Below are 26,816 nucleotides of genomic sequence, written 5' to 3'. Positions count from 1 at the left end.
GTAATATGATAGCTCCCTTTCTTATTTGTCTAAAAAACCCACAAACATCTCCCAGTGAGTCCCTCAGCCCTGGGTTAGCCCTCCTCCTCGTTCATCCTCACACTGCAAGAACCACTGCTGGCTGCTCCCTCTTTCCTTCCAGCTCAGTAACCTTTGCATCATCTTAGAAATGCCGTAGCCCCTGGGGTGTAATCACGCCAAATTCCTTACAAAGGTCCATTTTTATTGATGCCCTGTCCATGCATCCTCTCACTGGATCTTAGTCAATTCTCCATTGATAGGACCACCTTTTTTTTTGCCTGTCTCATGCCAAGGTCATATGTTGAAGTCAGGTTTTGACAATTTAATTCAATATTTCTTTATCAGAGATTTAAGTAGCTTTATGTAATATTAGTCAATAATAAAAAATATTCTAAATATCTCAGTATGTCCATCTTTTTCTAAATGCTTTTCTTCCCTAAACTTTCCTTGATACAGAGACCTTGGAATTGGCCCTTCTGCAATCTTTCAGAGCACAGATTTACCTGGCGGGATGATGTTTCTCTAGGAAAGCTCAGAACAAAGGACTTGGAAGTATGGAAAAACTGGGCTTGGAATTCAACACTTACAGTGTGAGTTGAAGCAAATGAGACTCTTTCCGCTCATCTGACATGGTTGTTCTAAGGATCTGATGAAATAGCACAAGAAAATTGCACTGTCAAGCGTACAGTAAAGATCCCACAAATCTATTTTACTTCTCCTTGCTGGATTTCATTTGATTCTTATAAGAATCATATGCCACAGACATCCTCTGTACAGATGAAGTGTTCAGAGTGGTTAAGGTCCACAGCTACACAAAGGACAGAGAGCTCAGCTGGTGACAAGGCTTTCTGAATCCAAATGCTGGGATCCTTCCTCTGCCTCACACTGCCCCTTTACTCAGGTGTATTGGGCCAAAACTTGGAAGGAAGAAAACATTTACAGATACAGCCAGAGCTCCTACCTGTGCCTATAGGCTTCTGCACCCTGTCCCAGGTCAGTCTGTGAGCCTGGACTACGTGGTATCTCCTACACCGCCTTACAATTGTCTCCTCCAATTCCAGTGTGCCCTTCTCACTTGATATTTTGATCCTGGAACTCTTAGTTTATAAGTACATCCAACCTATCCTTATTATATCCATCTATATTAAAAGTTAAATATGCAAAGGTAAAGTACATTATACTGTATCCACTTGGTGAAATTTTAAAGAGCCATTGAAGATGAAGACTATGAAGATCAAGCAGCAGCAAAGAAATATACTATCATAGACATAACATGTAAGATATATACTATGCTTACAACTAAGCAAAATTCAGAGAAAAAAAGATTGAAAAGCAAAAATAAACACTAAGATAGGCTGCTGTTGGAGAGTTATGGACAAAAAATTCATCTTCACTCTACTTGATTCTAGTTCTACTTTCTACGGAAAACAGCAAATACTCCAGCAACCTTTTTGGGAATAATCCTGCAGAGTGATTGAGCGGCTGCTGAGCGACAACTGAAGAGGAATCCAACCCATCCTTCAGGTGCTCACAGTTAACAGGGAGAGGTCAAGAATAATACAGACAGCCACAGTCCAGTGACATGGATACCCACAGACCATAGCAGAGAAAGTATTTAGAACACCAGATAAGAAGCCACTTAGTCTTGGAGGCCAACAGAGTAAGTCCTGAGAAAAGAGTAGCTAGAAGAATAGCAATCCCCCTTGCTGGCAACCTAGACAAAGCAGGCAGAGCAGAGGGATTAACATTTGCAGACACATGAGAGGGACAAGGACAGTGTGACACATGGCGAGTCTAAGAATCTTGCCCAGCATGGTGTTTCCAGACTGCAGGGTATGAATGGGGAGAACTCAGGAGATAAACTGGGAAGGCAGATTAGGGCCACAGTGACTGGAACAAGTTTAGGGTGTAACTTGCCACAGAAGAAAGCCTTTCAACAAGGACCTGACCTAGAAAAGTCAATATTTTCTGAGTTAATAAAACTTTTTGTATCTCTATGGAAATGCAAAACAAATTTATGGGCCTATAAGGCTAGTTTTAAAAATATATACATTTTTTTTTCTAAGGAGAGGTTGTAGAAGTAGAAGTCATGATTCTACTTGTTTTAGCCCCTTCTTCACCAAGATCAATATGTTTAAATAAAACAATGGAATAACGCATTTAAATGCCTCCAACTACTTTTCATAGGAATGCATAGGCTTTGCTAATGAACTACTTTTAAGTAAAGAGAAACAAGATGCCCATCAAGGGAATCTATCGGTAAGTCATTCTCAACAATGTGGTGCCTACTAACACTGGGGGGTCACAGACCCAAACTAGACCTCATTCTCTGAAAGGTGGACCTGGAGTGGCTGTGAGGGCTGAAGGGTTAACTCCTGCATCTCACCCTCAGGTTTCAGCACTCTGTAACAAACACAAATCCAACCAACGAACAAGCAAAAAATATAGTAGAGATAAAGAATATTACACTCTTCCTTAACTTGCTGGTTGCCTGGTTTCTCTCAGCACTGCCCTCAATGCACAAATCGTGCATGTTTTCATGCAGTGATGTGCCTCGTCACTCTACCAGCTGCTTCTACCACTGATGCTCCCTTGCATGTGTGACCCATAAGTATTTCACAAGCTCTCTCTGGACCTAACCATTAGCCACACTCATGAACTCACACTATTTTCATATTTTCGAAGCCTATAAATACACGCTCAGATTTACACCTGCAAAACAAACACAGACTTCAGGAACTTGGTGGTTCAAAAATCTCTCAAATGCTACTGAAAATTTATAAGCAACAAACACCTCTAACTATTCCTATGCTCATAATAAATGTCTGACTTGTGTAGAAACTTCCAGGTAACAAAAAATAAGCAAAGAATGAAATAAAAGTAAATGGTCGCAGAGTTGAAGGCATGGAGTAGAGGAGAAGCATTAAAAGTCAGGGCCACCAATTCAAGGCGCTATAGGCTTTACCAAATTGGGAATATTATTATGGTTATTATTTTATAGTGAAGCTTTCATATATATTTGTGGCTCAACATGTGCTGATATGTGTGCAAACTACACACAGCATGTTGTGTAATCTTCACAACAATCACCAGCTGTATATATTATCACCCCCATTTTTCTTAGGGAAAACTGAGGCCATTGAGGTCATACACCAGAGCAGAGTGAAGCCAATTAGTGCTCTTAAAACTATACCAAAGACTGTCAAAGCTATAAGTGGCTAGGGGAAGAAGTCAGCAGGTGGGGAAGAGTCTAATTAAAAGAGCAGAATGACCTTGGGTAGAAACGATCTCAAAGATATGATTCCCTAGATCCTGAGAAGTCCTCCAAATGCCATGACCCAGGGAATCCCCATGTGCAGTGGGCGCAGTAACTGGCACTTGTACAAATAGAGGTGTGCTGTGTGTGAATAGTACTGTTTGGGGAAAGTTTGGGCTGGGGGGAGTATGCTGCAACAGAAAAACACAGCGTTAGATAAACTAGTGGAAGCCTGTGCCTCTCCCTCCAGAAAACATGTCTGAACTCTGAAGACAGGGCATTGCTATTCATTACTGCCAGCAAGCCCTAGAGAACAAAGGGGTACCCAACACAGTCACCTTCTAGACATCAGCCCAAGAGCAAAGAACTGCACTACAATCCAACACAGTCCCTTCCCAGGAACAGTGTGCTAGTACTTTGTGTGATGTTCAGACTCACCTTGACGCATTGGCATCTCTGGATTATTGACCCCAAATCGGGCAGCTTTCTTATTGCTTCAGGAGCCCTGTAAAGGGTTTTGAACCATTCATGTCCTTGCTCCATTCTGAGCTCCTGGGCCCCATCGTGGCACTGGCCTTGCTGATTCCTGTTCTCCTCTACTCCCCACCTAGGGGGATCACAGCAACCCAAACAGACGGCCATTCCTAATAGTCTCTGCTGCTTCAGTTTTTTTCTGAGTTTACACAGGCTTTCTGTATTAAAGACTAACTGATGACCCAATATCCTTGTGGCTGTAAGGAACTTACAGCACAAGTCTATGGAGCAACATTGGGTCTACATCTCTCAAGGCTTTTAGCAAAAAAAAAAAAAAAAAAAAAAAAAAAAAAAGATTATTTCAGAATAGTTCAAGTCAGAGATTAACAACGAACCTTTCAGAGGCAGCTTCCTTTCATTCTTTTGTACAGATTCAAGAGTAGCTTCTCAGAGCTTATGGAGACAGATCATTTGCTTAATGCAGGACTCTCTACCAGGCCAGCTAAGAGGCCAAAGGCCTCCATTAACAATTTTTTCAAAGGTAAGTCATTTTGAACCATGACTCTGTCTGTCTCCTTCCTGGAGTTAGCTTTTCTCAAACATGGGGTGGTTCTTCTCTGTGGGCTCATCTTTTTCTGCAATAACACTCAAACAGTGGTAACTTCCTGTCACCCGTTTTTCATGGTTTTCTCAATTTCTCTCCCATGAAGAGCTTCCTCGCCCTTCTTATTTTCAAGTGTGGAGAGTATGTGTGTGTGTGTGTGCATTTTATGTAATTCCTGTGGATTTGGGGTTTGAGAGAAAAGACAGAGCCTACCCTATTTAAACTAGAAATTATCTTTTAATCTCTATATAATCTAGTATTTGGGAATGCTATACAATAATATTTTATTATGGTACAGTTTGATTTTCTTAAAAAGTTTCCCTTATATTAAGCCCAAATTCAGTTTCCACCAAATTCTACTCATTGGCCCCAAGTCTATCCTTTGTACCTATAATGAATACAGTATATCTAATTTGAAGATAACTTTCGTGTTCTCCCTATTAGTTCTCTTCTCCAGGCCAAAAATACTCAACTGCTTTCAAAAATTCATGACCAGTCACATAGCTCCTTCACCATTTTAGGTGCTGACTACCTCCTGACCTGGTTTTTATATGTGAATTTGTTCAATGTGCCTTTTAAAGTGGGCCTCCAGACTGAACAGGCATAGGCAGTCTGATCTTTATAGAGTCTGATAGGATTATTATCTCCCTAGTTCTGGGTATTCCATTTCTAAAAGCACAATTCAACATCCCCACATCATTCTTTAGACACATACTGAGCTACTAGTACAACCCTTTCTTACTTTGTTCTATGTGTCCAATTCTCTCGCTCCCCTATTCTGTACCTGTGCATTAGTTTGGGGGAATTCAGTATTAGCTGTCCTGTTAGATTTCATGTTATGTTCAGGCGAGGGCTGTAGTCAAGATCAGGGACAAGCACCTTATACCACTAGGTAGTTCCCCTCCCCAAGCCCCACCCTCCACTACATATGAACATTCAGGGAGAAGGGAACTCCATTCCAGGAACATTACTCATATACTTTCACTGCCTCTGTAGAAATGCTGAATAGAACCATCAACTTGGAAAATCTATTGTCTATGAGTCTCTGCCTCCTTTAAACATTTTTCCTGGTTGACCGAGTGTCATTTATCTACGGAGCACCCCTCCCTGCACTACTGAGAAGTCAAAACCTACATTCAATTTACTGCACAAACTCGATTATGTTTTTGACAAAATAATTAGGCTTCTCTCTCTGTTCGAACACAATGGTGCATCTCTCTGAAGATAGTAGAGTGCCAAAGAGAAATCCTTATAAAAGAAACCTCTGTGCTGCCTTTTATGAACTTGCATAGGTCTTGTCGGTTTCCCCAGCCCACTCACCACTCCTGCTGAGAGCACAGGCAGTCGGGGGTGCAAGGATGCTACCCAGAGAGCATTGCCCTCTTTGACAGTAATGCCCCCAGTAATGCCAACCTCCGTGCAGTGACAACAATGATGTCCCTTCCCTGCTGCCTTCAACAAAATTCTAAAATCAAATTTGGAGAGTATATTATATTCTTTTAAGTTTTAACAAAGAAGGGAAGAAAGTAGAATCAAATGTAGACTATAAGGTCACCTCCCCCAAAAAGGTAGAGCAACTTGTCCTGGAATATTTCCCTGCTGTTCCACATTTAAACTTTGTCTTTTAATCCAGAAATTTTCAAAAGGTCAAATGCAAGTTGGGTACTCAAAGACAAAACAAAATAAGCATCTGATGAATTCAATGAGCTACTCTACATAATTAAGGCTCCTGTACTTTTCTCAGGCAGTTTTTCTTAAGGTCATTCCCTGCATAATTTCCACAACTTTCCATTTCCTATTAGCTGAGAAATGTGTTATTTCGAAAAGAACCTTATGGATGTAATATCAAAGATTTTCCTTACACTGCTTCGAGGGAGGGGAGAACTTTTACCACTGCCTTTTAATTGTTCCCCCCTGTAATGGCTGTGCTTAAATAGCCCATTATAGTATTTATTATATGTGGGAAGGGCACTGGATGAATGATTGTTTCCACATTGCAACGAGTCAATCATCCATCTAAAAGTTAACAAGAAAAACTAAATCAATTTTAAACAAGTGAATCGTGTTAAAAGAGTCAAAATGATGTTTCACTTGCAAGCTATGAGCGTGTTGATCTGATCCTACACTTTTGGAAACAGTGAAGCCAATATTGTGAAACGATAATGAGTGCTGTTAATTTCATCACTTATTAAACATCTTAGTACAAATGTTAATTTTGGCTCTCCAACCTGAAACACAATACGAGATTACTTGGACTGTTCATTTTCTTTCTTTTGTGCAATGGGAAAAAAATTAAATGCCTGGGCATGAAAATCATTCTTATTATTAAAAAAGAGAAGAAAAGGGGGAAATCTAGTAAACGCCTTAAATAAAAATGATTACTATGCAGACATAAGCCTTATTAACTGTTCCCTGGCATCACAGTTATTTATGTAAAAGTCTTTATTGACAGCATAAATCCACCATTTCATTATTATTTGCTGCCAATACAATGAACATTATAAACAAGAAAATAAGGAATTCATTTCAGAATTGTAACTAATGAGACACCAAAGTTTATTTAAAACACTCCTGGCATTGCTAAGCTGGTGTAAAATGCCAAGTTTAGAGCTAAAAGGAAACCCAATGCAGCATTCTCGGTCCCCAGTCTCAGCTGTGCTGATTTTCTGCTTGTGTGCTGCATTCAGTAAAAAAGATAAGCATGAGACTCAGAAGCCTCCAGAGATGGACACAAATTACAGCAGTTACACCAAAAGCATAAGGTGGGAAAAACTGAGAAGCAGGTGGAAGAAAATGAGACTTGCTAAAAGTAAAGTTTCAAGCAATTAAGAAGTTATCTAGGAAATGTCTGTACAACTATTTTTATGTGCTCTACTTATTAAACTGGCCTGGGAACTAGAGCACTTGTATGATTTAGAGACTTATTAAAACACTGCTAGAGAATGAACATACACACACATGAATACATACATGAATGTCCCCACCTGTGACATGGAACTTTTTGGTCCATTTCCACTTACCTAAATTCCATTGCCAGAGGTTTTCTAAAGTAGGAGACAGTGTTACATCGAGGTGAAATAACTAAAACTAGATACGGGACTCTTTTAATCTTCACCCCCGGAATGCAACACTAAAGATTTAATTCTGCAGAGCGGCCACTAGGCCACTGTATCAGATGGTATCAGACGTTTGGGGTTTTAGTCCCTACTCCAGCAGTCTTTTCCTGATACTCACATATATGGTGATAAATGTCTCCTTAATCTGCACAACAGTTTTCAATTGCCCTCATGGGAGACCACCTTGAAGGAGCGAGGAAAAGGTTTAGTCATGGTTTCTATTTTTCTATTTGAATCAATACACTCTAGTTAAATGGACAATTAATAGGTCACTTCCAAAATAGTAGTGTATCTGTCCTGGTTAATAAACAATCCTCACAGTTGATAATGGGCTCTATGTATTCAGCAAGTCCTGTATACACTCAGCTCATCCACTAAATCCCCTTTCAGGTGGACAGGGTTATGTGGGAAGATGAGCTAGAATGAGTCTATAAAAGTCAGTTTCATTCACTGCTTTATTTTTCAGTCAAGTGCTTCAAATGGTGTCCAGAAATTCACTTGGAATGTGAGACAGGAGAAAAGACTGGCACACAGAGCCTTGCTTTATGACCATACAAAAGGGCAACTGACCCTTGCCCGAGCCTTTTCCATGTGAAATGGTTCCTAAAGTTCATCCGCACAGTGAAAAATCGTGGTGAGGTCGCGTGTGGATGAGTCAAGTGAAAGTGGCAATTGGTCACGGGTCTGTCACCCATTGTGGCTGGTTCCCAACCATGTAAAGTGCTCTGTGGGAAAGTACCAGCCCCCTCAAGAGGTGCTCAGAAGCTCGCAGCTCATTAAACGGCCAGCATTTGCTGCCTCACTTGTCAGGAATCATCCTGTCGAGCAACCGCCCTCCTGAAACATCCATAAAACACAGGCAGAGAGGCAGCCGGGCTCTGAATTCAACCATGATGAGCTCTGGCTTGAGCCTGACTCAACTCTTACTTCACTTTTCACCTGACAGGGCTGTTAACCTGAATAAATATTTTCTCTTGGGCAGCTGAAAGAAATGCACTCCTGCACACTTTATCATCAACTCAAATGCTCTGCCCAGAGATTCCTACCTGATTTAGGAATCTCAAGACCAAGGTGAACTTTATTGACTTTTAGTGAGACATTTTTTCCTTTTTGTGTGTGAGTGTGTACACTCTGTAAGTTTTTGAAAGCTGTTGTTCTCACTCCATCACTGGACTCTATTAAAATTGCATCACGTTTGAAGAAAAGTTCTCTTGCAAATATTTCCTCTGATGCTTGTTGGTTTTCCTCAAGATTACAAGGGGAGGAATTTACTTATTTGTACAATCTTAACAATTTTAAATTATTTTCTACGGACACCCAGTGACTTTCTATGTCATGTTTTAAGCTACATGGAAATTTGACACAGCACAATTTCTTAGCCTTCCTTTTTCCTTCTTTAAGTGGGTATTGCTACACATTTCAGAAAGAGCCCAACCGGTCCCTCTGAGATCTTTTCTATAAAATGGAAAACAAGTCACCTTCCTTGGTGTGTCAGCCCTGGGTTTCAATGTCATTAGAAACTGCCCACAATTGCTCAGTGGGCTGAGGTTTGATAAATCTCTGGAAACCTCCTGAATAGGATTGCTGTGATTTTTAGTGAGGAATTAGCTCCTTGCCATTGCATTACCAATTAGTTTTCCAGAGCACATTAAATCCTGCTGCTTTGGTTTACAGAACAACTGAGGCATTGCTGATGGAGCATAAAAACTTACTTGGAAAAGCAGTGGGGGATGCAGGGCGCCGACAGGACCCACCGCAGCACGCGGAGTAGAATGGCGGGGCACTCAGGAAAAAGGGTTTGGAAGGCGCTGCAGAGAAAGCATTGATCTCATTGATTAGCCATTTCTTTTAGACAGTATTCAAAATTCCAGTTTCCCAAAAGTCGTAGAGTAAAAGCTTTTCATTTTCTGAGACTTAGTTATTATGCTTACAAAATTAAAGTCCTTTTAAAGCAGCCTTTATCGGTCAAAGAGCTTGCCAAATAATTTAATCAAGATTTGGAAGATGTGGTGAGAAAAGACTCAAGTTATCAAAACCAAAGGTTATAGTTCGTTTTCTGTGTGGCCATAATTATACATAGTATGTATCGTAAATCAAATATTCCTTTATTTAAAGTATCCTAGAGCAACATCATTGAAGAGAACTGTCTGTGGTGATGGGAATGTCCTCTGCCTGCACTGTCCAATGTGGTATCTATCTACCTGCCACATTCGGCTATTAACCACTGGAAATGTAGCTAGTAATACCGAGTAACTGAATTCTTAATTTATATTATTTTGGGTTTAAGTAGACTCCTATGGCTAGGGGCTATTACATTGAATAGCACAGCTTTAGATATAATACTTGCCAAGAAACAACTTGAATGTTAAGTGCTTAGGCATAATTTTTAAAAGAGATTATATTACTCTACTGTTTGCTTTCAGAAGGTTCTATATATAGTTGAATTCCAAAGTTTATAATAGTAAATTTACTGAGCAATTCCCTAACAAAATGCAGTTTCTCTGATCACTTTTACACATTTAAAAGTATTTGAAAAGAGTAATAACATTTCATCACAAGAGAAATCTAGTTAACCTGAAAGCATTGATGTTTATAGTATAGGGATTTACTATATAATTCTGTTCTGCTCATTATATTAAAGTATGCTGTTTCTAATATTTTCAGTACATATACATGGGCTGGTTATTATACCCTTGTAAGTAAAGAAATTTTAAACTCTATTCCTCAGTAGATGAAAAATACCTATAAAGGATATCATAGAACATTAATAGCTCTTTTTTAAAATTGATTTTAAAAAGAGAGAGGAAGAGAGAGAGAAACATCAGTTTGTTGTTCCACTTAGTCATGCATTTATTGGTTGATTCTTGTTTGTGCTCTGACCAGGGATCAAACTCACAGCCTTGGCGTTATCAGGACGACAATCTAACCAACTGAGCTGCCTGAGCAGGGCCTTGATATGTCTTTTGTACTGAGCACTTACTTTACTCCAGCCTTTGGGTAGATGCCTTAAATATACCATATCCTTTAGTATAATGAGGTTTAATACAATATAAATATGGGTGAGATTTGCTGAAGGCAGACAATTTCCTTGTACCAGGGCATACCCAGAAGAAAAACTAGCACACTCTAAATAGTCAACACATATCCAGTAAATGAATAAATGGTCTGCAGATCTAAGAAATAGGAAACTTCTGATCTCCACAGGTAAAGGGGGAGGACCAGGAATTAACCCCTTCCCTGTTGCCCTGACACATACTGAAATACAGTATCTTCCATAACAAATGCCCCAGAAAGCTACAACATGAGTTCAAAATAAATGCTTTCACTACTCTCTCTTCATATCCAATGGCAACTGTTTTCTTAGTTACATATCATCAAAATTATTTTGATACATGTGCATACCTTCTTTTAAGAACACAGTAATTTCGACTTGTATTTTAATCAATAGATGAGCACATATTTATTTTTACCAATGCCATTGAAGGATATCTCAGAATAAGTCTATTGCCAAACAAGAATTTTATAGTCTCAGGTTTCGTAATGCCTTCAAAGGGCAAGCTAATTATAAATACAGGTTTTTAAATAATATAATGGAAAGTACTTAATATTAATGTTTTATTTTTAATATCTGGGTTTTCAAATAAAAAATGCTTGTCATTTTTCATTCCTGGTTGGCACATATTTACTAACCATTTTTATTATATATTATTATTTTATTTTTAATTGAATTTTTATAGTCCATCACCCTGACAGCTTTTTTCTCCTTGTATCTTCCTTTTTATTATTATTCTTGTTTATTCTATTACAGTTGTCCAACAATGTCCCCCTTTGCCTTCCTCCACCCAACCCACCCCTCTCTCCCACAGTCAATCCCTTCTCCATTGTCCATGTCCGTGGGTCCTTCACACATGCTCTTTGGCTAGCCCCTTCCCCTTCCCTTCACCATGCTCCCACCTCCCTTTCCTCTGGCAGCTGTCACTCCGTTCCATGTTTCCATGTCTCTGGTTCTGTTTTACTTGTTAGTTTATTTTATTCATTTCATTCCTCTTATAAATGAGATCACATGGTATTTGTCTTTCACTGACTGGCTTATTTCACTGAGCATAATAGTCTCCAGTTCCAACCATGCTGTTGCAAATGGTAGGAATTCTTTCTTTCTTTCTGCTGTGTAGTATTCCATTGTGTAAATGTACCTCAGTTTTGAAAATACAACTAAACAAAGCATAAAAAAATCTATTTTGATGTGTGAAAAGATTAATAAAATTTTTTCAAAAATTTCATTATTACTGTAAGTTGTTCTAATACTGACTATAAAACCATCATAAAAATAAGTAATTTCATTTAGATTTAATATCTTTTGTTATAAGAGCATGGCATTATTTGGAAAGAGTTATATCTTCCATTATTTCTGTGAATATATTAAGTACTTAAAAAATAAAAATATATTTTATGCAGAAAAGTTGCCTCATTATGTTTATTCTCAAGCATTTCTGTTACCTAAGTTATTTTGATCCCCACAATTAACACTATATAAATAATTAAGTTATGGTTATTGTGCTATTTGGCATTTTTTGAATAGAGATAAAAGAAAAAGAGTCAGCAATGTTACACTTACATACATACAATTAAACATTTATCACGATAGCTGGAAATGCACACAAAAACATTCCTGTTCAATATCAAGTGTGGAAAGTCAGTACACTCCTGATACTAAAGCAGTGATGCAGGATACATGCAAATTACAAATTTCACTCCTGCAGTCAACATGCATCTCAGGCTAACCTTACAAGACAAAAAAAAAAAACAAAAAAACCTAGGAAAATAAAGGATAAAAAGTGGATGGTCCATTTGAGACAAGTGATCAATTAAATTCATTTGTCATCAATGAGGTTCTGAGATCTGTATCTTAGTGTTAAATAAAGTCAAAGAAAGAGTTGTAATTGAACAGTTTGTTGTATTGCTGTGTATCACCCTCTTAATACAGTACAGCTGTCATCAAAACAACACGCTATCTCCAGTAACAACTCTAGTGGCTAAAGAACAACATGTGACACGTCCAGGCTTAAAGTCCCTTTGTGCAGAATTTCTTCACCATTTTAAAGCTCCTCTTTAACACACATATATTTACACAGGAGATTAGTCAATCCCTGATTTCTATACATAAATACACCTTGTTTAAACTGGTTTATGTGGAAATCACTGTGAAATTCCAATTAAGTGCTCCATTTTTTTACATGCTCCTACTTTGACATAAGTCAATTGCTAATCCAGCTGAGCATGTGATTGCAGGCATGTTGAATGGCACTTGGAAATAACCCTTTAAAATAAGTCAATGCCTTGAAAAATATATAATTTAACATAGTTGCAAACCACATAGTTTTTAAAGCAATGAGCAAAAAAGGAAACTCAAGAGTGATAAAAAAAACAGTGACAAGTTGACAGATGGGTTCAAGCTTTTGTAAGCCATTAAGAACTACTTTGAAGATGCTCTGAAAGGGGCAGAAAGCAAGGCAATTTCATCCTTGATGATATGCATTTCAAAGCCCATAGTACATTCTAGATGCAGTCACTTTATCATTTATCACGTTAGGAACAAGTCGTTGTAGGCTTACTGAACAATACTTATGATAGCAATATTTAAGGAGCACCTGTCATACGCCTGGCACAGGACTGGCTATGAATTTAACACATTCTATCTCACTTATTCATTAACACTCAGTCTAAATGGGCGTGCACCTGGAATGTGATGAGTACTGTTTCCAGCAAGTTTTTTCAAAGCACAATGGGAACATCAATATTTGGGCGTAATATTTAATTGTTGGCCATGAGGGATAATGATTTCATGGACAGAGACTGCCAGTTACTCCATAAGAGCTGGAGCCCAGAAAACGGACACATCACCTACACTCTCCATGGGAGAAAAATGGATGGTTTTCCCTGTGGGAAAAAATGCACATCGTCAGTTTCTCCAGCATGATGTTAGGTTTTCTGAGTACAACACGTCAGGATACTCTAAATTTTGTATCCTGCCAACACATCTAACTCCCAGTTTCTGTGGGAAACATACAAGTTACAAACAAATGACTTCAAAATTTTGGAGCTAAACTGTCTGAACCTAAATGACTAAAATCACTTATTCACAGAAAACTTTACAAACTTTTCACTTCTTAGTCAGATGAACCTTCCTGAAGACAAAGAATCAAAACCTCTAACAATTATTTTGAAGGTTTAATTAAGATGGGAACTTGGAGCCAAGTTAATGATGAACTGATCTGATGTTTTTTACCTTAACAAACTAGACGGTTCTGTGATCTAGGTAACCCACAGCCAAGGGCAGTGACCAGCCTAGCCACAGAGAAATTATTTTCAAAATCCTGCTAGAAAACCAGCAATAAATTTTTTAATTGTTTTTGTTATTTTTATTCTTCTTTACTGATGGAGAAGAACAATGGGTATCTAAGTGGAGTGAAATCCCATTCTTTTTATTGTCAGTGCAAACTGCAGTACTGACTGACCTGAGCTGACATTTCAAAGAAAGAATACTAACGACCACTAATAAAACCTTCAAATAAATTTCAGGAGCAAACTGAAATGCTACACCATTTGGGCAGACATTTTAAGAAGAATGAGGAGAAATGAGCAAAGGTCTCACGATGTCTTACTAAGGTAACCAAAGGGTCAAAAGTACTTCTGGGAAAGAATAACAAGGAATTGAGTAATTTCAAAAGGATGTTTTAGTGACCTCCTTCAAGTACCAGGTACATGGGCACTGGGAATAAAGAAATCTAAACTTCTGACCTAAAAATAATACATAATTGAACAGACTATCTGGAGTACAATGAACCCCAAAGTAAGACTGCTGAACAGCAGCTACCTGTCATCAGTAGTAAGGCCTAAGAAATACCAGTTATCCAATGGTGCGTTATTTATTTTATCACACAACCTGCAAATAATTAATTTACATGATTTACACGCAAACTTGCCTTCAATCGCAAGGAAAAGCAAGTTAATTAAATTCATCATTTACCTTTAACAGAAAACAGCTTTTTCTTTGCCGCAAATATTTCAGAGAAAGAAAAACAAAGATCTGAATATTCTGGTACAAGCTCATGAGAAGTTAAATCACACACAGTGTCTACTCACTTGATTCTGTCTTCTAATTCCACTCAAATAAATATTGTTGCATACCTATCAAGTCACATATAATTCACCACATGTTGGAACTGAAAGGATGAAAAAGGATAGTTTCCCTCCCTGGAAGAATTTCTATTTTTTAATGTTCTTTAACTTGTAGATTTTAAATCTGTTGGTCAAAGAAATGAAATTTACGTTTCTCCATACTCCAAACTTAATGCTGTTCTGTCAAATATGAGGGATTCTCCAAGAAGGAGATGATATCTAAAAAATTTCTTACTGTATTTTCCTAACTAGTAGTTCCCAACCCTAATACACATTAGAATTATCCAGAGTACTTTTCAAAGATACAGATGCCCAAGCCCCACACCAAATGGATTAAATCCAGCTGGCTAGGGGTGGGTCCCCTAGCATAGGACTGTTTCCAAAGCTGCACAAGTGATTATAATGTACAGTAAGGACAAGACCACTGGAAAGAACATGGAACAGTGCTTTCATGTCTACCACTACTATAAAATTTTAGATCAACTCTAAAAAAAAAAGACGACAACATATAAAAAGCAGCAGCATGAACCTAACTTTCACTGAAATACAAAAATTTTTTTAAAAAAAGAATATTGTTAGGAAGGCTTTAAGCATGAAAAACATCTTAATCTGGACCTTGACTCTGAAGGTATTTAGAATGGCAAAAAAAAAAAAAAATGAAGAGGAGAGACTTTATTAAAACTGGAAACATTACTCAAAGGAAAATAAAATATTTTGAAAAAATATGCAAGGGTCTAGGAAGCATATTGTACATTAAAGCAAAAATCCTCTCATTCATATTCTTACTCTAAGCAAGAGGGAGGAGGGCAGGGGTGGTGGTGACACAGCGGCAGGTCACGGAAACCACCCCACTGTGGGGACAAGGCCAACGGAGTGAACATGAAGCAGTGTGTTTGGAGGAGCAAAATGCAGCTGTTGGAATTCAGGTCTTGAAGGACAAACTAATTATTTTTATTTGATCTGATAGATGTCAGAAGAGGATAATTAAGGTTTTGTGATTAGCTTGGTGATATGACGAAAGCCATATTTTAGAAAACTTCACCTGGCAGTACTGAATGACGTGTGGTAGAATAAGGAGGGGCTAAATGGAAGGATCCCACTGCCGTAACAATATGCTGTAGCAATGGGTGATGATAACCATGTATTTGGACGCTCCCACTACCATCTTCTCCCATCTCCTTACAACACCAACAGGTGAGTTGGGTCTGGCTTCCTTTCCACCTGTGGAGCCCTCATTCACTGCAATAATCAAAGGTGGTCACTACCTCTGCTGCCTCTCCCTTCAAGGTGTCTCTATTAGACAGCTTTGAAAAAATGAGCTAAATTTTAGGAAATCCCTTGCTCTTTTTATTACAAAGTCAATGTCACATAAGAGACTACCATAACAGGCTAGTACCCATAGCTCTCAAAATTCTAAAAGCCTTAATGAAGGCTCTTTGAGCTCCAGTTATTCCACCCCCTGTGATTAATCACTAAATTGGTCTACTCCAGCAGGAGACAGACCCAGCCAGAACTGTGTCTGAAGGTGGTTATCCTGATTTCACCCTACAACAGATTTTAAAGGGCTATGAATTATTTGGCACTCCTCCCATTGAGAGGTGGGATCTATTTCCCATTTACTTATATTTGGGGTGGTCTCACTGCCTTGCTTCACCAAGGGATATAAAAGAAGTGACATTCAAGAACTTTCAAGGCTCAGTCATAAGAAGCCTTGAGTTACAACCTGCGTTTCTTGCAATGTTTGCTCTTATAAATGTCCCCTTCAGAACCCAGATACCATGCAAGAAGCTCAAAACACTTGCAGAGTCCAAGTGTGGATGCTGGGCAGCCAGTCAACAGCCAGCATCACTGTGAGCCAGGTCAACTTGGACATCCAGCCCAGCTGAGCCTTCGGATGACTGTGGTCCCAGCTGACATGCTGCACGAGATTCAAAGGGAGAACCAGTTGAGCCCAACCCCCAAAAAATGAGACAGAAAATGAGAAATTGTTCCTTTAAGCCTCTAAGCCTGGAGACGGTTTCTTACACAACAATACTTCTTGTACTTACATTTTCCTTATGGCAAAATGATGGAGAGGAGTCTTTCACATCTTTTCGTGTACATTACCAATGGGTTTTTGAGGTATTTAAAAGTCAAATGTCAACCCCAACATTGGTTCTCATTTTGAAATGAAGAAACAGAAGTTCAAGTAGATTATGTACAGGAATTGCTCAGGATTATATAATCACTAATATAAAGACCTTAGACATGAACCCAGACTATAAAAATTATAGTAGTGCTGCTAAAATCACTTTAGAAAACATGCAGTATTTTGATAATTACTTAATTTAATATTTGTGCTTTGGAGAAAGTACTGGCTAAGTTTTACCATAAAGGGTCAGACAGTAAATACATTAGACTTTGCAGGGCATACAGTTTTTGTTGCAAACAAAAACTACAGAAATTATGTAAGCAAATAGGAGGGACTATTCCTGCTTTGAAGAATCAGACTGTCTTTTGGTTTCACAACCGATATAACTACACAATTGGTTCAACGCACCCTAACTCAATCCAGCCCTAGGTTAGTCTAGTAAAAACTGGCCAGCACTCACAGTTTTTATTCTCCTTTAATGGACATAAATCTTATCAAAGAAGAGCTTACTAACTCCTTCACATATTTGCACTTCAAAAGTGTCAGAGATTCAAAATTTCAAAGAACAACAAATTTCTAATCCTCCCAAGAGGACTGGTAGAAATGTGCACAGTACATATTCTATTTCTGACGGTCACCTGGAACTGATGACGTTACCACTGCTATGGCCCGGTGACTGCACGGGTGGAAGAAAAGTGAAAAACCTAGTTCATCTTGGGAATGTTTATAAACAAGGTGGCAATTAAATATTCAGCAATATGTAGAAAAAGGACATTTTTTCTTTCCTTTTCCTGGATGCTTTGTTTCTGAAACAAAAGTCTAAAAACTCATAGAGGCTTGTTTGATCTTTGACTTCAGAGAGAATTTTTAATCCTCTAAGTTTACTGTTCACATAACTTACAAAAAATATGCCCCTAAAACATTCCCAGCTAACAGCTGGTTGACAAAATGAATAATGCTATTAAATACAAAATCAGTATGGGAACTCTACGTGAAGTGATGACTCACTCAGCATTGCCAAATCAAGTACTGACTGGAGGCTAAAAAGAATGAACAGGAGAGATTTTATTAAAAGTGGAAACATTACTGAGAGTAAAATAAAATATTTTGGAATAAAATATGCAAGGGTCTGGTAAGCATATTATACATTAAGGCAAAAATCCAATGTTTTATTATGATACCATAAAATAGAAGCATGATCTAATGAAGTCTTAAATAGGGATTCTAACAAGCATTCCTAGATAAAAATCATATTATTTCTTTTTACAATTTGCCTTTTATTCCTGATAAACTCCAGGTGTATTTGAATGAAAACTTGAAATTATTTAACTGATTTAAAAATTGTGCACCTTCACTACCAAAAAAAAAAATCACTGTAATTAAGAAAAAAACTTCTAGAGTCTCTGTTAAGCCAAGATTAAGTGGAGAAACACTGTATTAAGCTACTAATCAAGTCCCTTTAAAAGAAATAATTAGATGGTCTCTAAAATCATGAACAATATCAACAGCAGAAACAGGGTAGTGGAAAGTAGGCTGAGTAAGGAGTTAATGAAGCATTTACACACCTCTCACCCTAAGATAAGGATGCATTTGTTTAAACATTTTAAAGGTAACTTTTCACTTTCATAAAACTTTCACAGCAAAGATTTCCCAGCATTTTACGAAGACATCTATTGCCTATATTGCCCCCTTACCTTCAAGTTGCTACCATTCCTATCATTGTTCAGCTGTAAACCTAACCATAAAACATCTTCTTAGAGCAAAAAGAGACCTTTTACTGTTGGGCATGGGAACAGGAAGAAGGTGGAGCACTCAAAGAGGAATACAACAGAGTCTAATGCACAACTCTGCTTCCAACATCTGAGTATACGTGTATTTACGGTAAACAAATGTAAACAAATCACTGTTGACAATCCTTTTAAATTACCCACAACTTATGGCACCCTTTGGCTTCCTACATATCACCTTGTACTCTCTGAATCCCGAATTTACTTCTGCATAAATCCATATGCAATTTTCTGGGCATTGAAACCACTGTGTCTCTTCAAATAACCCTTCCCTGGCTTGTGTGGCTCCCTAGACTGAGTACCAGCCTGCAAACCAAAAGGTCACCAGCTCAATTCCCATTCAGGATACATGCCTGAGTTGTGGGCCAGGTCCCCAGTAGGGGTTGTGCAAGAAGCAACCACACATTGATGCTCCTCTCCCTCCCTTCCCTCTCTCTAAAAATAAATAAATAAAATCTTTTAAAAAATAACCCTCAAATTCTTAAAGTGCATATTAATTCAGGGGAAAGTTCTAAAATGTTCCTACTTGCCTGCTGGATTTAGTCCCGTTTTATTATTAAACCTCAATAGCTTCAATACATGTTAGCAAGCTAAGATTCCTTGTTGTTAAGGTGAAGCAGAGAAGCATATATTAAGGGTCGGGAGAGGGTTGGGTGCTAAAGTCAGAGCCATTCTAAATGCACATAAATTACCCTGTTATAGTTACAACTCAGACATTGTTTTGTAAGGACTGTGGCTTACTCAATCAGTACCAGAAGGAAAGGCACAATTAGCCCTACTGATTCTCTTCACTGTAAGAACTTCTCCTCAAACCTGATGGACTCTGTTAACTTGGAGACCATATAACAATTTGTTCTGAGCTGTGTTCATATAACTCCAAATATATGGTAAGCAGATTACAAAAGTATTCAGCTGTAAGAAAGAATATGGTTTAATATTGTCTACAAATTCCAACAAAAAATGGCTAGGGTGATGGCCTGAGCAAGGAATCACTCAAACGGGTCCCATCATTATTTGGATTCCCCACTCTTTTTGTCCTGGGTCGGCTTCATCAACATTCCAGATGCTGTGATTTTAACTTGCCAAAACAAATCTACAGGACAGTGTTATCAAAAAATAAGTGATACACTATGGCTTAATAAATCAGATCATAAAGCCTTCACTTGAACTGAAATCTCCACTTGGAGCCCAGACCCATCTTCTCCCTCCCGGAAGTGCCTAAAATGTAAGAGAAGCTTTTATTTCACACTTTCAGTATATCTCTGTGAAAGTGGAAATGAAATACCAATTGGAGCACAAAACGTAAGTTTAAGGCACAATCAAGGGTTAATAGGTAAATGGCAACTGAGACAGGATGGACAAGAAAACTAGAGTGCACATTAAATATTAATGGTGAGAAACAATTCTAACCAGGTGCCAAAAAAAAATATTGAAAAGTTCATTCGCTTTTTTCCATATGATGGCTCTAGTAGTGCTTAGTTGTCTTCAGCTTCATTCAAAACAATTTTGTTAGTTTGTATTGTGACAGCTGTCATGTCAACGTGCATTTAAAAAAGAAATTAAAATTGGTGAATTTTTGTGTAGTCATTTTAATATCGAAGATGGAAGAAAACAATTTCAGCATATTATGTTTTATTATTTAAAGAAAGGTAAAAAACGCAACTGAAACACAAAAAAAGATTTGTGCAGTATACAGAAAAGGTGCTGTGACTGATTAAATGTGTCAAAACTGATTTGCGAAGTTTCCTGGTACTATTGACATTTTGACTGACTAATTCTTTACTGCAGGGCTGTCTTATGCATTGGAAGATGTTTACCAGCACCCCTGGCCTCTACCTCTGAGAAACCAATAGTGGGAGAGAGCCGACATACTCAAAATATCCACATCAATGAAGTTACTAGCAAAAATTAAAAATGTGTCTTTTATTTTACAGAAAAAATTAAAAGGACTTTTTGGCCAACCCAAACTACAGACTTGGTTCCATTTCTGTACTACAGTACAATTTACTTGACAAAGTCACCTTAAAAATAAAACAAAACAAAACAAAAGAGCAGACCTGGTTGGGTGGCTTGGTTGGTTGGAGTGTCATCCTGTACACCCAAAGATTGTTGATTTGATTCCCAGTCATGGCACATACCTAGGATGCAGGTTGAATCCCAGGTAGGGGTATGTGCAGGAGGCAACCTGTCCAGATCTCTCTCTCCCACATTGTCTCTCTGTCTCTCTGTCTCTGTCTGTCTGTCTGTCTGTCTCTCACACACATGCACACACACACTCTCTCATTCACTGGCTGTCTCCCTTCTTCTCTTAACATATGCTCAAGTGAAGACTAAAAAAAAAAAAAAAGAACAGTTCAATCCACCTATCCAGAACAAACATTTGTTTTGTAATCCTTTTATATGCAGCATAAGGAGTAGATTTAATAATCAATAAAATATACTCAGAAAATTATGTCAAACACTTCCTAAAATGCTTAAAATAACAAATGTTATTTAAAAGCAAGGCTATTTGTTTTACTTCTTTTGAAAATAACTGGTGCCATAGCCAAAATAAATTTTAAATTTTAAACCTTTACATTTAAAGACCATCTTTCATATACAAAAACATAAATATTTTAATCTAGCACATGGATTGCCAAATAATGACATTAACAAACTTCTGGGGAAAGATTTCTGATGATTAGGATTTACATGCAAACCCTCTCGGCTTCCGCTAATAAACTGTAACAGATCCAAGATTTCTCCTTTTCAGCTACAACCCCTGGAGGTGAACCTTCTTACTACCTACTGTTGTACTAAACGTGCCCTTCTCAACCCTTGAGGAATGTGCTTTGATTTTGAAAGTAAAGTTTTTAAACTACTCCATATAAACAACTTGGCAACATATAGCTACAGAGTGTTTCTCTTCCTGCGCTAAATGCTTCAGACCTGCCAGTTTTCTGGGACAAAGCACTGACAGCTCTACCTTCGTCCATGACCTGCAAACAAAGCTGTGTTACTGTGTAAGTGTCACCACCTTTCAGACATATAATGAGATGAAGGGAAAAGCCCATTTCTTTTATAGGCTCAGACACAGAATCATATCTGATTTATTATTGTGATAGTTGTAATTGGTTATCTCGCTATTCTTCCTTAGTTTCTCAGATTCAATGTAAGACTATTCTAAAGAATATGAAGATTTGGGGTCAATTTTTTTCTTCCACAGTTTACAGATGTTTACACTGATACTTCAAACAAAAACAATACTAGGATGTGAAATAATCATTGTAGAAAAATAACTGACCTATTGTGAGGATTAAAGCAGCTAACTATTTTTTTAAATGCTGGGTAAACCATAAAGCAATACCGAACGTGGAACGTAAGCTCCGCAGGGGGAGACAGAGTTATCTGTTTGGTTCACTGATTATCCTAAAGACCTAGAACAGAGCCTGGCACTTGGAAGACGGTAAGCATTTGTTGAATGAATGAAATATATGGTATAATTAGCCGTAGGTAACAAAATAATGAAGCAGAAACGCATCCTCTAGTTAAATGGTGTTCTATATCACCAAGGAACTTAAAAAGAACTCTGGGGTTTTCTTCTTCAACAGTTAGACCTGTGCACTCGACAAATGATGGCTGAGAAAAAAATGGGTCGTCGACCGGCTGAAATGATTGAAAACTGCATTTTGTGTTCCACTCCTTAGTGTCTAAAGGAGCAGAACTGGTTGTTCACTCACTGCCTTTTCAGAAAGAAATATTGTTATGGTTCTGAAAACAGTAGCTGTTCTACCTCCTTTACACTCTCCACAGAGCATAACCACTTTCATCCTCATCTACTTTCCAGGTGATCAGGAAGGCTGCCAATGCTCATTACAACTTCACAATTCTACACAGTATAAAATAATTCCTGTAACACTTGGTAAGGCAGTGATCTGTCACTTAAATCAAAGTGAGTAATGTTCAGAAAACTACACTCTTCATCAAATTATGAAAAATCAATAAAGGTAAATGCTCATTTTAAGCAGCATATTTGTGGGTACAAATTTACAGAGCTTTAATTTTCTTCTTGAGACATTTTTCAAGTTTCAAAAGTTAAATGCACTCTCTACAAGAATGATTTTTTGAAATAAGAGGTTATTTGTCCAAATGAAAATTAACCTAAGGGAACATAAAATCCTCAATGATGACAAGATAAAACATTAGGAAAAATATGCTTAAACTATATTAAAACACTTCAGAGGAAAACATAAATTCTTACACTCTTAATTATTCCAAAAATATTTTTGTATTTTGACACTTTAATCAGCATACAAGAATGAGTATGTTCTTGAAAATTAAAAGAATGGAAACCCTTTTCTCAATAATTGCAATATTCTGAATGAAACAAGTATATGAAATTATTTTTCAGAGTTACTGACATACCTGCATTTGATTAGTATTTGGGTTATTTACATTTAATCTGTAAAATCTACAAAGGTTAAACTTAAGTAATTTTCCAGTGTTGAGTAGCAAATCATGATCAGGAGCAATATAAGGGCCCTTGAAAAATAACTTCTGTGTATATAATGCCAAATCATCAAATGTTATGCAAGTCACTAAATTTTCTTGAAAATGTTATTTTAAGAGATTATTTACTAACTCTTGTCTACCTGAACCTGCTTTATATGTTTCTAATTTTCCTGCTACTTCAAAAGAACAGAGTGACCCAAATTTCCAACGCATATAAACTTTGCCTTAAACATACTGTATGTGTTCCTCTCCCAGGGCGCAAAAAGGCTTCCCTGAATTCTGGTTTTATACTATGTGAATGAGCCCGGTGCTCACATCATTGTACATGTTCCATTCTGTTAGCAACAATTTCCAACTGGTAGACCAGGACAGGTTCTAAACATGTTCAATTCTATAAAGCTATTAGCAATAAATTTTGACCCGGCAGTTTACTGGGACAATGGAAACTGCTGGAAAAGCGTCTATTAGTCATTCTGGACAAACCCAAAGGCATTAAAAGAATGAGTTAAGATCGTCTAAGGACGCAGACAAAAAAAAAATAATAATAATCCAACTGAATGTCAGCTTCTGAGTCTCTAAGAGGCTTTTCCTTCTAACACCACCAGTTTCAGCAGCCCCTCCATACGCTTTAGCTAATATTTGGCTAAATTGTCCGTCCTCTCCCCACTCACACCACTTAGGTTTCATGCGGGGATTAAACTAAACCGAAACTGCCCTTCTTTTGGTAAACTCCCATTTATTGGTGAATTTCCTACTCCAGGTGCCAATTCGGCTGTTTCAACTCAGCACCAAGAAAAAAAAAGTCGGCCTGATTTCTTTGCGCCCTAGTGATCCAAAGCCAAACTTTGCCCAACTCTCCTTCCAAAAATCTCTGCGAGGGTTACTGAAGGGCCCCGACCGTCGTACCACTTTAAGTGGTAAATGCCCCCAAAGCGGACCGCGCGAAGGTGCCCTTGCCAGGAACTTTCCGGAGAGCCAGTGTCGCGCGGCCTCGAGGAAAAGGAGCCGGCGGGCAGAAACGCTGAATTTGGGAAAGCCCGAGAAACCGGTCCAGCGAGCCCAGGGACCTAAACACTGGGGCTGTCCTTTCCCGCTAACAACGAGTTGCCTTCAGGGTTTCTCCTAGAAGGCCTGAAAATCCAGGTAGCCCTACCACTTGTTGAAAGAAGGGGACAGGAAAGGAAGCTGGTAGTATGGGAAACGGGGGTAGGGGACGGCAATTACAATTCGTGGCGGCTACCCTCCAAAACTCGACTCCAGGCCAGAGCGGAGTCCTGCGCCGTGGGTCGGACCACTCCGTGCCCTGCGTATCGCCGGCGCGCCCAGAACCCAGGACCCGAAGGCCAGGAGATGCTGTACCCGGCTGGGAAAGGGAGGGCTGGCTCACCTGGGGCTGAAGGATGGAAGGTACAGTCTCGGTCAGCAGAAGCCCGGCCGGGCAGCCTCGCGCCGTCCGCCGAGGGGCTGAGCACTTGAAAAGCCCACCGCGTGCCAAAGGGCGCTCCGCCGGGGCTGACCTGTTCGGAGGTCGGGCACAGCTTCAGGGGAACAGGACTGGCAGGCAGGGGCCGGACCTGCGCGCCTGCGGTGGCGGTGGAGGTGGCGGCGGCAGCGGCGACCGTGGCTAGAGCGGCCGCGGGGCCGTGGGGCGCGGGCGGTGGCAGCCCTGGCGGCGGGGCGCCCCCAACCCGCAGCAAGTTCTCGATCAGGAAACTCTTGCCCAGGTTGCCAAAGCCGGGCGCTGCGGGGAAGTGGAGGAGCGCCGAGGAAGCCACCACGTCCCAGTACGCGCCGGCGTGGGCAGCCACGGCACTGGGGAGCATGATGCGGCGCCGCGAGCCGGTCGCACTCCGGCCTTCTAGCCCGCGCGCCCCGGGGAAGGAGGAGAGGGCACCGAGGACGCCGGTAGACTTGGAACGGTATTATTTATTTGGGTCGGGCCTTTTTTAAAGGATGGGAGGAGTGAGTGTGGGAGGGGGAAGCTGTGCGTTTTTCCTGGCCCGCGGCGTAGGCTGCGGGGGCTCGGGGGTGCGTCCCTCCCACTCTTTATGCAGATCCGGACCGGAATTTTTTGAGAAAGCTGGAAGGTGTGTCCAGCTCATCCATTCATGTCACCCGGCCCACAAAGTGACAGAGGCGACCAACAATAAGGGCAGCCCCAAGAGTCCGAGCTGTGGCAAGGGGAGGGGCTGCGTAGCAAGGAGGAGGTGGGCGTGGAAGCGACGCGAACCCGGCGAGCTGGGCCCCCCTCTCGGTGGCGGCCCTGGAGACAGCCCTGAAGCCTGCCAGCCAGGAGCGCCCTGTGGTCTGGAAGTCCGCTGAGCTGCACTTGTTGGGTGACTTGTCGTCTGCAGTACTGGTGTCACTTCAGGAACCACAGGGCACCCAGGGAAAGTGAAGGAAGTTTTCGGTGTCTGGAAGGGCTGTAGTTATCAAAGTCACAAGTGTTGCTGAGACTATGTGGCGGTACAGTGGGAAACGTTGTCTTTAAAGAGTGGGTTGCGTGCACACTGAATGTGGCCCCTACTTTTTTTAAGGACGCCAACTCTGAGAAAGAAGATACCTGCTGAGAAGGGCTCTCAGTGGCTGCGTAATTGGGCTCAAGTTAAACACAAACCAACAGAGAAAAACAGAGCTTAGAGGCCAATCCTAAACATGAGACGCTCTCGCCAAAACCACACGTTAAGGAAACGTGAGCAGAAACTGCCCACGTGCAATGTGTTCTTGCCACCTGAGCCAGTCCTTACAAAGGAGTTCCTGGAATTGTAGTTCATCCTATAGGACTGAGGCTTACCCTGTCCAATCAGAATTGCACAGCTCTATTCCCATCAACATCTTCACTGACCAAAAGAATGGCTCTGTTCTGACCAATCAGGGCAATACATTTTGGACCAATCAAAATGCAAGGATTTGAAGCCTTCATTTGCATGAGGACGGACCAATCTGGAAACAGGGATTGGGGCTTCTGTCTATGTAAGTCAGTTCCCCTTGAGCTTCATGAGTCCATTTTCTCTTTCCACCACAGAATGTGTTTCCCTAGCTGGAGCTGAAACACTGAAGATGTTTTATTAGAACAGAGTAGAGCTGTCTAGTCAAAGAAAAACCTCACCCCAGGGCTTCCTAATAGCAGTGCTCTTTCACAGCCATGCTGCTTCATAATTGAGCTGTGTAACGCCATTGAACTGTTTCATAGCCTGCTGCTCTCACAGCCATGCTGCATCACAGTTGAGCTGTGTGCTCTGAATAAAGTTTCCTTCTTCACTGCACCCCAAACTGGGGAGTCCTGTTGGTGTTGAATTGATGCTAATGACTATCAGTTAACAAGGATAAAGGAAATGACTTTTTGTTGGAGACCTTTTAAGAAATTTCTCAGTTTCCAGTAACTCATTTCTAGTCACTTTTCAATAAGATTTCATTGAGTGTTCTGGATTGGGATGGAGAGGGAGGGGCCTTTGATTTCAGAGTTCAGGCAAAGACTTGACAACTTACCAAGCCGGTGCTCACCCTGATCCCCATTCTGAGCTGTGCCAGTATTCCCTTACATCTGGGGCCTCTCTGGTTCAGTTTCACAGGTGAAAATTAGAAGGCTGAGGGCAGACAGAGCCTCCTCACTGTGGGGAAGGAAATAGCTGGGGGTTTCAACCACTCAGTATTTACGCCCCCAACCCCTGTCTTCTAATGGTTGTAACTTTCTCCACTGGGAGTCAGTCAGTTAATCTCCTCCACTTCATGTTCTCCCAGACTTGTCTGAAAATTG

General features: G+C 39.8%; 1 protein-coding gene across 1 annotated transcript in view; it reads right to left on the bottom strand.

Annotated features, from left to right (window-relative positions):
• DBX2 (developing brain homeobox 2) overlaps positions 1 to 25,210 on the bottom strand; it is a 41,489-nt gene extending 16,279 nt beyond the window's left edge. Inside the window, exons 1-2 of the mRNA XM_028533335.2 lie at positions 24,447 to 25,210; positions 9,184 to 9,279 (exon numbers count right to left, since the gene is read on the bottom strand). Coding sequence (XP_028389136.1) covers positions 9,184 to 9,279; positions 24,447 to 24,882 — 532 coding nt within the window. The 5' untranslated portion in view covers positions 24,883 to 25,210. The remainder of the gene's footprint in view (positions 1 to 9,183; positions 9,280 to 24,446) is intronic.
• Between the last annotated feature and the right edge of the window lie 1,606 nt (positions 25,211 to 26,816).

Source organism: Phyllostomus discolor, chromosome 2 (genome assembly GCF_004126475.2).
Source record: "Phyllostomus discolor isolate MPI-MPIP mPhyDis1 chromosome 2, mPhyDis1.pri.v3, whole genome shotgun sequence".
NCBI lineage: Eukaryota > Metazoa > Chordata > Mammalia > Chiroptera > Phyllostomidae > Phyllostomus > Phyllostomus discolor.
Note: the sequence above shows the minus strand (reverse complement) of the source record. Positions and strands in the feature narration are given on the sequence as shown.